The sequence below is a fragment of the Mesoplodon bidens genome (genome assembly GCF_964165515.1).
Source record: "Mesoplodon bidens genome assembly, chromosome: 9".
Classification (NCBI taxonomy): domain Eukaryota; kingdom Metazoa; phylum Chordata; class Mammalia; order Artiodactyla; family Ziphiidae; genus Mesoplodon; species Mesoplodon bidens.
The window spans coordinates 10,524,297-10,534,975 of NC_138166.1; the positions used below are offsets into that span (position 1 = coordinate 10,524,297).

Here is a 10,679-nt window from a genome sequence, read left to right on the forward strand (position 1 = left end):
TCAAAAGCCATCTACTAGCATTCTAGAGATCAGAACTGTATTGTATTTTTAAGTTCTACATTCTGATTTGTAATTATATTTGGCTAGTAACCCTCAAAATTTGGGCAGATTAGCAAGCTCCGTTGTACTTAGTCAAATGTTTTTCCTCATATTCCAGAAAAGCCTTTTCTCCACTATGTAGCTCCTAAGTACAGGTGTGGGTGGACTCCTGATTCTCCCCTTTCTATTAAACCCGATGGTGTGGGTTTCACAGCTGATTGAGCACAAGGTACAAGTGGATGCATGGCGCCCTTTACTCGGGCAGTTAGGGCTGAGCGTCTGTGCAGAGAAGCTTCTCTCATCACACACAACTTTCTAATTCTCCTCTTTTGAGAACCCGTTGTTTATTTACATTTTCTCTTTCTCCTCTTTCTAAGGGATGTTGTATCTTTTGTGTTATGACCCCAAGTTAAATGCTCATAAAATTATACTGGGTTTAAAACCAAAACTGGTCAGGAGACAATTTGTTTTCTCCACTGGACTCTAAACCACAGTACTTTGTCCTGGATTGTCTAGCAACTCAGTTCTCCAGACGTGAACTGAGGTATAAATACAGTACCTTTTCCAGACGTATGAATACTATGGTTCAGTTTTGTTGGCCCTGTGCTAATGAAGAAACTAGGAATGCTTCGTGTCTCTCCTTTACCAGGTGTTTAGAGTAAAAATCCTCCTGTGAAAGTTCCCCCTCCATAGCCTGGCAGCTCTGCTGGCATCAATTTCTTCAATTACTCTATGCCTGAATAATTGATAAAGTGAACTCAGGTTCATTTTTTTCACCACGTTCCCTTTGAATGCTTCAACAACGTGAGGTAATTTATCATGCTTTTTGTGCAACTGTGCATAGACTTTTAAAAGAATGAATTTAGACCGTCCCTTCCTGTCCAAAAAATAAGCAGTTCTCAGGTTTGCAATGTTGAAAGTCCTGATTAGGAGAGTTGGTTCAGCAGTATCAGCAGGCCCAAGTGACCCAAATCATAGACCCCCCACTATTGCTTTTTTCCTCTTGCTTCATTCCCCTTTGGAGAAAGACCCAATTAAAAACAGTTGTGGATTTTTCTGAGGCTGTTTCTTTCACAGAGGTTATATTCAGCTCTTTGGCAAAGAAAAATGCCAGAGCAATTAGTGGCTCTAGGGAACCACTAGCTGTTTGTGTACTATTTCAGAAGAACCCATTGTGGGCAGCCTCTACATAGAGGTTCTTTTTAGAATGTGAATGCTTCCTAGCCATTTGGAATATGCTTAAAATTGAAATCAACAGTCATGCCCTCACAAAGGTGCCTTGATTGTATATTCTGGATTAGAAGATGTCATGGCAGCATTCCGTAAGGACATAGGTTTCTTTTCATCATTATTCTCTGCTCACCTCCAGCTTGTGAGCTCTTGTTTCTCTTTAATATTCAAGAATGTTCTCTGATATACTTCTGGAAAACCTGCTGCTGAAATGAAGGAATATATAACTGCGAGTAACTTAGTCATTTTCTAGGTGACATTCTAATAAGAAACAGTTTTTGGATAATAGCCCAGTTGGAACTAATTCTCCACTATCCCTCCCAGTCAGGAAATAGCATGTCCAAGTTAATCAGATGTTCTGGTGCCTTGTATACGCTAATGTTTAGTATAGTGGTGGTGCTGCATCTTACAGGATGATCAATTTGTGAAGAATTAGAAATAATTATAAAGCCAACAGGAATATTATTTCATCCTTTGCTGACTGAGGCATTAGCCTAGCATCTTGCAGGTACTTCTTAGTCAGGATTACAAACAGCTGTTAGTTTCTAGCGGCTCTACAAATCGTGCAGGTTAGTGAGGTTCTGGTTAATAAGATGCCAGAAAACAGAATTTATAATAGCACTCAAGCACTGATGCAGAATGTAATAACCATACCTTTCCAAAGAAACCAACAGAGCCTAAACTATCTTAATGGTTTAAATTAATCTTTAATACACTATAACTTTGGGGAAGGGGCTTTGCCTTTCAAAAATAAAACAGCCAAGTTGGGGAAGTTCGGATAGGGTGAGAAGAAAATGTGTATTTGATAATACATTGTCAGAAAATAAAATTTGTTATGCAGTGGCCATCTAGAAGCACAGCTTTCAAAAAGATAGGATTTATTTATTTAAAAATTGGATTTTAATCACAGACTTCACTTACAAAGTTTTAAAAGCTTTTAAGTGCAGTTAAGTTTCATTTTTTATTATCCTACTACAGAACCATTCAGATTTTCAAAACAGATAAATTTTTTTAAAAGATCAGATCTTTCACTTTAAGAGACAGCCAACAAGAAGGGGGTGGAGAATCCAGTACAAATCCAGTGCCTTCTGGCCTGAAGGACACCTGGAGTACACCTGTGAGTGGGGGACCTAAACCTTTTTCCCTGGGAGGCCAAAACCCGACCTTGTTATCAGCCCCAGTTTTATCTTAAGATTCCTCTGAACAGCCAACTCCCTTAGACCATATTGAAAATAAAAATTGCACTTCAAAAATTCTATTCTTGTTACTTTCAGCAAAAATCCCATTGTGTAAAATGAAGCACAATGGTATATTATATCCTCTATCTTCCCAGATTCTTCACTTAAAATTTGATTAAGGCAATCATATACTTTGAAGATAGGGAATAATGAATTGCCATTCATATTCTCCTGTGGTTTTAGCTTCAGAGTGTGAATTCTGCCTCTGCTTTTTTTTATTCCAGTATGTAATTCAGAGCTTCCAGAAATGGAAATTTTTAAGACAGTCAGTCTACCCTCAGTGCATAAAGACTTTGAGAAAAGATGTCTTTGTTGATGTCAGCATTCCACAAACATCCTATTCCAGTGGAATTGTCCTATAATGTCCAATAACCTGTCTGAACTTGAGTCACTTGGTAATGTCTATTAAGTTTAGCTAAAACTATAAGTTACCATGCTCCAAATGATTCCCATTCATTAAAAAAAATTGATTTTCCTTTTTAAGTAATTTTGTCATAAATTAAAAATATGTTAAAAAGCATTTAGAATATTTTAGAATATATTCCATGTAACGTAGCTTCCTTAGAGGTGATTTTTCTGAAGTACGGTTTAGATTTTAAAATCTGGGTCTTCCCAAATAAAATGAATTTTCCCTCATGGAAACCACATGTTTTTTTAAAATACAAGGATGATTACTACTAGAAATACCTTGGAGAGCATGTTGGTACTGAATGCTAGAAACTACAGAAGGAATGGGAATTTGAAGTATTTTCAAATCATCAACTCCACTTTTTTCTAATCTCCCAAGTACTTGTAATCTGTTGTCAAGTTATAAAAAAAAATTGCCTCTGTTAAATGTCATCGAAGTATGAATCCATATTTAACTAGATTGGTGACCTTTGGTAGTTGTGATGTTGACTTCTGTAAACTGTATTTTAGAGTATACTGTCTAGGTGCTATAATTTATTTATTGTTTCATTCAGTTTCTGATTCAAAAGTATTTTATTGCCAACTATCTACAAGATGCTCTTTTAGGTGCTATAAATATGATGACTTAACCAAAGATTCTTTCCTCAGAAAGCTTATAGTCTGTAATTGAGATAATGCTTATAAATAAATAACTGTAACACATGTAAAACAACAACAATAAGAACTTGAAGATCAATGCAGTCAACAGCTATGTGAGTTCAGAGAAGGGCAATAATGTAGTTCAAGAAGAATTTGAGGTGGCTCACTTTGTGGAGAATGTTGCTTTTGACTGAATGTTAAAGGATATTTAAGAGTAGAGTATTTAGGGACAGTAGTGGCAAAGTCTCCAGGCAAACGGGAAAACAGAGATCCCGAAACTTGGTGCATGGACAGGGGATCGTGTGTATTTCAACCCACGTGAAGTGGAGAGTATAAAGGGGAGGAGGACTGGAAACTAAGTAGGGGCTGGACCGTGGATCCTTGAATACCTAGCTGAGTGTCTGAGTGTTCTTCAGTACCCGTGGGAACCAGCAAGACATTTTGAGCATGAGCAGTAATGTGTGATCTGAAATACGGTGAGGATGAACAGAAGGCAGAGGGAAGTTAGGGTTCCTTTTGAGAGATAATGAAGGCTTAAAGTAGGCGTGCCTATGCGGAGATATTGCACAGGTAGATAAGAGAAGCATGGCAACAGTTGTGATGTGGGGCAAAGAAAAGAGAGGAATTAAGTGTGACCCAAAGTTTTGAACTATCATCCTGTAAAATAACGAGGAATCCTAAATCAGAGTTCTCCCAGGCAGTCTTCCTTCCTGTCACCCCTCTTGGTATCTGTCTCCTCCAGACCTGTCTTGTAGAGCTGTGCTCCTGTTAAAAAGTAAGAGAATAGTTGTGTGTCTACTTCTGGCTTGTTCAGTAAGTTGCAGTGAGGTAAGAGTTATATGGGACTTGCTCTTGCCAGCTTCAGGGATTGTTTGCCTCTGATAGTCACAGAACTCGAACTTGGTTGTGCCATCATAGTCTTCTTTAGTTCCATGCCCTGGAAACAATAACCTGCTGGGGTGCATAGCCCCTGCCTGCCTCACAGCATCAACAGGATCACTTTCTCCACCCCCATCACTAATCTCCTGGTAGTTTCTGAAATACACCAAGCCTCTTTCCAACATCGGGGCCTTTGCACATGCTCTTGCCTGGAACATCTTTCCCATCTATTTCACATGTCTAGTGCTTTGCCTGTTTTTGGCCTTAGCCAAAACTGTCATCCCCTCGAGGCCTTACCTGATCTCTTTCTCTAAAGAAGGCCCCACCCGCTATTCTCTGAGCCCTTTGTTTCTTTCTTGCCTATTACTTATTACAACTTACAGTTATTTTATTTGCATGCTTACTCATCTTTTGCCTCCTTTCCTGACAGAACATAAAGTCTATGATAACATAAACCATGTCTCTTTTCTTGATGACTGTATCCCTTGATGGCACCAAGAACTGTCTGGTACTCCTTAGGAGACACTCAATACGCAGTTGTTGAATTAATGAGTGAACTACCTATTCAGAATGCTCTATGTAACCTAACACTGTCATCATTTACCCTCAAATAATTGGATTAAATGTAAAGAGAGTAGCAACAAAAGCCTTCAAATGAACATATTCTTATTTTAAAGTATTCATATGATTCACTTAATGATATTTGGGAAATAGAACATAAGTATTCTCCTTAAATTCCTGAATTTCCATAAAAGCTCTGTGGTGCCACACTGCATTACCATGATTTTCGGCCTTTTAAAAAATGAAATAGAACGGAGAATAGACTAGAAAATATCAGAGTGCATTGTGGTGGTAAATGTAGTTTCAAGAAACTTTTTAGTGTGTATGTCGGAGGTCACAATATGAAACTATTTTTTACTGTGACTCCAAGTCAATATATGTGCTGGTATTTTCCATGTTATCCTAAATCCCTAATCTGGCTGCTGTTGTAGCTCTTCAAAGCCAGCATTGAATTGTCATTCTGCAGTGTTAAGATTGCCTGTGGCCTATTTGCAGTGGAAGCCTTCTCACAAATGCACTCAAATTCATTTTTTTTTTTTTTTAGTATTTTCTTATTCATCAACATACCTTAACCTCTCTTATAATGCTCAGTCTCACTGAAAAGAGTGTTACCAGAGCCCCTTTCACTGCAGAGTGCCGGGCTGCTTTTAAGTTAACCAGGAAGAAATCACTCAGGGTTGGACAGCAGTAAGATTTGCTGGTTTTTACATCAAGAATTTGGACAATGATTTGACACACAGTAGCTATATTTGCTAAAATGGAATTTATGTCAACTCCTTTTCTCTTTTTTTCCTCTCTCTCTAAGCTGCCTGCCTTGTGCTTGGCTGTATGATTTTCCCTGATGGCTGGGATTCAGATGAAGTAAAACGGATGTGTGGAGAAAAGACAGACAAGTACACTCTTGGGGCTTGTTCAGTCCGCTGGGCTTACATCCTGGCTATCATTGGGATTTTGGATGCCCTCATCCTCTCGTTTCTGGCGTTCGTGCTTGGTAACCGACAAGACAGCTTGATGGCGGAGGAACTGAAGGCAGAAAACAAAGGTAAGATTGCTTTGGGGAACTCTTACCTGGGCGCCTCAAACACAAAAAATGACACTCTGCATTCTTTCCCGTCTGGTAGCAGTGCATCCCCTCTGGGTCTAATTTGCTGCATTTAAAAAAATTGAAGTATAGTTGATTGACAGTTTTGTGTTAATGTCTGCTGTACAGCAAAGTGATTCAGTTATACATATATCTGCATTCTTTTTCATATTCTTTTCCATTATGGTTTATTGCGGGATGTTGAATATAGTTCCCTGTGCTATACAGTAGGACCTTGTTTGCCAAGGGGGAGGAGGGTTGGGGGAAGGATGGATTGGGAGCTTGGGACTAGCAGATACTGCATCTTTTAATGGTGTCCAGTTCACAGACTTTTCCCAGACTCGAGACATTTACACAATTAAACTAGTGTATTTTTACGTTTACCTTTCTGAGGCTTTCTGAGTCCATTGTTATTTAGATACAGTTTTTCCAGTTTCTTCCTTCCATGAATTAATGGCTATGAAACAACAACTTTTTTGGGGGGTGGGTGTGGGGAGGCCCTACTTGGCCAAACAGCAAGTGCTTTCTCGCCAAGTATTCAGCGGTTTTCCAGGTTGAAATAAATGCCTGGGGAGTCTTTGAGAATCATCTATAAGCGTCTTTGTTAAACTGCTCACCATCAATATACTTGAATTCAGACTCAACCTCTCAGAAGGAGGTAGAGATACTGGCCACAAATAGTTACAGTGAGATATTTCAGTGTTTACCTAATTCGCTGAATTTTAAAATGTGTTATCTGGGTAATCAAAAGTCCTCAAATTTCTCTTCAAAAAGAAAATGCCTTCTGTAAAACACACACAAACTAAGATAGAAAATAGGACATTGACTAGTGAATGATACATGAATATTCTAGTGTGCCAGTAAGAGCTAGCAAGTTGTTGTTCAAGATAAATCTTTTAATTTTCTTTCCACATTTCTAAACCAATTTCTTGGGATAGAATTTTACTGTCTCTGTTTTGTTAGAGCCTTAGGTTCATTAAATTATTTTGTCTTTATGTTATCTTTAATACTTTGGACTTGTATCAGCACCTTCAACTGAGTGGCTCCTTCTTCTAGCTTTTATTCCTAATTAAGAACTAAATCCATCCTTGAATTATGAAATTTAGTTTATTTCAAGTAGTGTTTACTTGAAAAACTCTTCACTGCCTCCACATGTCTCAAATATAAGCATACATTAATATCTACGTGAATGTCACATGTAATGATAGTGTAGCAAGCTTTATACTTAGAGCATCACAATTTATGCTCATAAACCATGAACTGTAAAGAGATGAATAGAGAAGTCTGGGAGAGGAGCAGTCACCTGCGAGCCCTTTATTCCTCTGATTTATAGACAGAATACATATTAGTTTATGTGGTTCTATCAAAAATATTCTAAACACAAAAATAATCCTTTCATAGGGGAACAGTGCTGAACTTCCTAAAAACATGACTACCTCCCTCTGAGTTGCCTTTTCTAGATGCTGATTACACTTATAAAGCACGTTGCAGGTTTAAAGTGCTTTCACATGCACTCGTTAATTTGGTGCCCTTGGCTATTGTGTTTGTGTCTTGTTGGATGTACACAGACGGGTCTCTGTCCTGTTAACTTCACTTCAAATTTAATAGGAGAGATAGCTCAATATTAGAATAAATTACCTTTCCCTAGAGAATGAATTAAAGAAAACTACTTTGTTCTGCAAATGCTTGATTCCCACCACCACCCAGAATTCTATTTATTCACTGTACAATTCAAAGTTATATTGAGAACCTTTAACTTTCCAGATATCCTTTGACCACATATAAGAAGAAGAAAATTCAGAAGAAAAAAATAACAAAGCCAGGAATGTTTTCACTTGGCCACTGAGAATTCTAACTCACAATCACACATACAACTGACAGTTCTCCTGAATTCATACTTCAGGATGGAACAGGCAGGATTATAGAATAATAATCAACAGTTTCCAAGATGGGTCTTTTCTTCCAGTTGATTCAGTTAAATGTGGATGTCTGATCCCTTCTGTCTAGGTCTTTATTAAAGAAAGCATCATTTTCTACTCAATGATATATTGGAAACACCTTGTAAAAGCATTAATGGGAAAGAAGATTAAAATAGGCCAATATAAGGTTTAGGGACTATCTGTGAATAATTTTTCTGTGTTCATCATCTTCTCCATTTGAACGTATCATATTTGGATGTATTCTAGAGTTTCTTCCATCTGGTTCTGAGGGACTAAAATCAGTAGCAGTTCATCTGTATCAAATCAGAAAGATCTAATAAAGCAGCAGAGAGCACCAGGCCCTATTGATGAAACATTTCAATTCTACCACATTTTTATTTCACAATTGAAATTCCTTTTCCTGGAACTCTGAGAATGTATCAACAGTTCTATTACCCAGGCAGTTCTGATCCGTAAACAATAGGGTCTTGTAAAAATCAGAGCAGGGTTTTCTAAGCCTTGTATAAAATGTAATCAAACCTGCATGTTTCTGAGAAACGGTAGGAGATTTACGGTTGTTGTAGAGAGTAGCCGTCCGTTATTGTTTGTTATTATTTAAACACTTGTTCATTGTTAAAATTTGCAAAAATTTAGGTTGTTTGAGGGAAAACTAGTCAGTGGTTTGTTTGTATGTTTGTGTATGAACATAGTTTCACTAATCAGTAGTTTAATGGCTTTGAAGTGCATGCAGTAACCAAAACTAAATACATCATTGTTACCTTCTCTCAGATTTCACTTCCCTGAGGATCTGTAAGAATAAGTTGTAATTATGAAATTGGTTATATATAGGTGCTTTGCTTGGCTACGTTAATATAAATTTTCCCTTATTGAAACATTGTTTTTCACTATCAGTTTTTTTTTTAACTGATGAAACTAACGTGATGTCCTTTGATAGCTAAGGCCTCCTTTGGGTTCCAGCACAATGCAATGAAACAAGAGCCAAATCTAGCTCATGGAATTTTGGAAGATTTTATAAACTACATGATGCCTTCTGGTATCATGGAAGCAGATAATACCATAACTCAAGCTTTGACTCAGAAGAGGAAATAGGTTATGATATAGGTTATATCACCACACACACTGTAGTATCTTTTGTAGTCTTCCAGTTTTATGGCCTGTCAATCATCCTAACAACCTACATCTTATAACAAGTAGCAGGACCATTATAGAAAGAATAAACCTGCAAATGTGGCAAATGCCCCCAGTTCGAAGAAGTTTGTCCTGAAAGGTCTCATTATCATTTCTTCTTTATGTGGCTTTTGTAATCTAATAACACAATTGCCCTGTATATCTAGAAAAGCCACCAAGTGAGTTCAGTACAATAAGATATTGCTTAGATCCGTAAGTCTTTCCCAACAACCACCCCAATGGTCAAAACAAGAATCACTGTTACAGACTATATCAGAGAAGGGAAGGGAATGCAGCTCTAATTGTTGCCTTTACTCCACGTACAGAGTCTTAAGGTGAAAGGTGCTCCATAGGATGCTCCAGAGCCATAAATTAACTGTCACAAAGGTGCTATTCAAAGGGAAAACGGGGAAGTCCACAGATGAACATCTCCACCTCTGTCTCTTAAGATAAATGTCCAATGAACCCACCTCGATCCCATTTTCATGTTCCCATACCACACCTCCCACAGCATTTCATAAGGTCCTCCTTTTCTAAGAGTGTAAATATAATTTGAAAGAGATCTAAGCTGAAATTTATCATAAATTGTGCAATGGCAAAATCTGAATAAAGGAGTTTTAACATTGTTTCACCAAACTGAAAGCAACAACTTTGATGGTGCAAGTGTTGTCTTTGGGCAGACTTCTGTAAGAGAGAAAGTTCATCATCTATGGTGCTCTAACAAACAAACAAACAAACAAAAAAGAGCCCCACTGAAAAACAAAGAGGAGTGAAAACTCTAAATATCCAACTAACTTTATACAGGAGTTGGCATATGCAAGAAAACTCAACTGCATCCCCTGCATTTGGGGAGCCGGCCCTGCAGGCTGTGTGCTGTCCCTGGATCTGGGGATAGTAGCAGACAGGCAGGTGTTCATTCTTGTTTTGGGCGTTGGGCAGCATGATTTCTAAATGAGCCAACAACAGTCGTCATTTAACCTTGATATGCTGCTTAACTGCATATTTTAACACACTGAACTGTGAAGTCAATTTCATTATGTAAAGTTAAAGTTTCATCCAGATAAAAAGGATTTGAAATGAAAGCTTCATTTTCAATTTCTTTCATTAATTGTGAAAGGATAAATAATTACATTTTCAAGAGCTCCTTTGCCACAAATATCTCTTTCCTTGTCAGACACCATTCATAAAGAGTTCTGTTTCTGCGTTTATATGTATGGTCTTTGGAATTGCTTATCGGATAATTGGGTCCTCTCATGAGCAGTTTTAAAGTCACTTTGTCTTCTAGCACTTTAACTTCAAATGAGAAAACATGATTATCCATCAAGAGGTGACTCCAGCTGCCACTTATTTATTAAGTGGTTTAAGCTCTTTTTAATGCGGTAATAGGGGGAGTTAGAATAAATTCATTTTACTTAAATAACTAATTGAGAAATGCTTCAAGATTTTGAGTTAAGGTACCATGCCGTGCCACGGCCTCATTGAGGGCGGCAGTGTGGT

General features: G+C 37.8%; 1 protein-coding gene across 1 annotated transcript in view; it reads left to right on the forward strand.

The window, feature by feature from the left end:
- The window catches only part of LHFPL3 (LHFPL tetraspan subfamily member 3), a gene marked incomplete at both ends in the record, with an annotated part of 384,488 nt that extends 375,384 nt beyond the window's left edge, over window positions 1-9,104 (forward strand). The window contains 2 exons of the mRNA XM_081244416.1: window positions 5,800-6,036; window positions 8,950-9,104. Coding sequence (XP_081100542.1) covers window positions 5,800-6,036; window positions 8,950-9,104 — 392 coding nt within the window. The remainder of the gene's footprint in view (window positions 1-5,799; window positions 6,037-8,949) is intronic.
- Window positions 9,105-10,679: the final 1,575 nt, after the last annotated feature.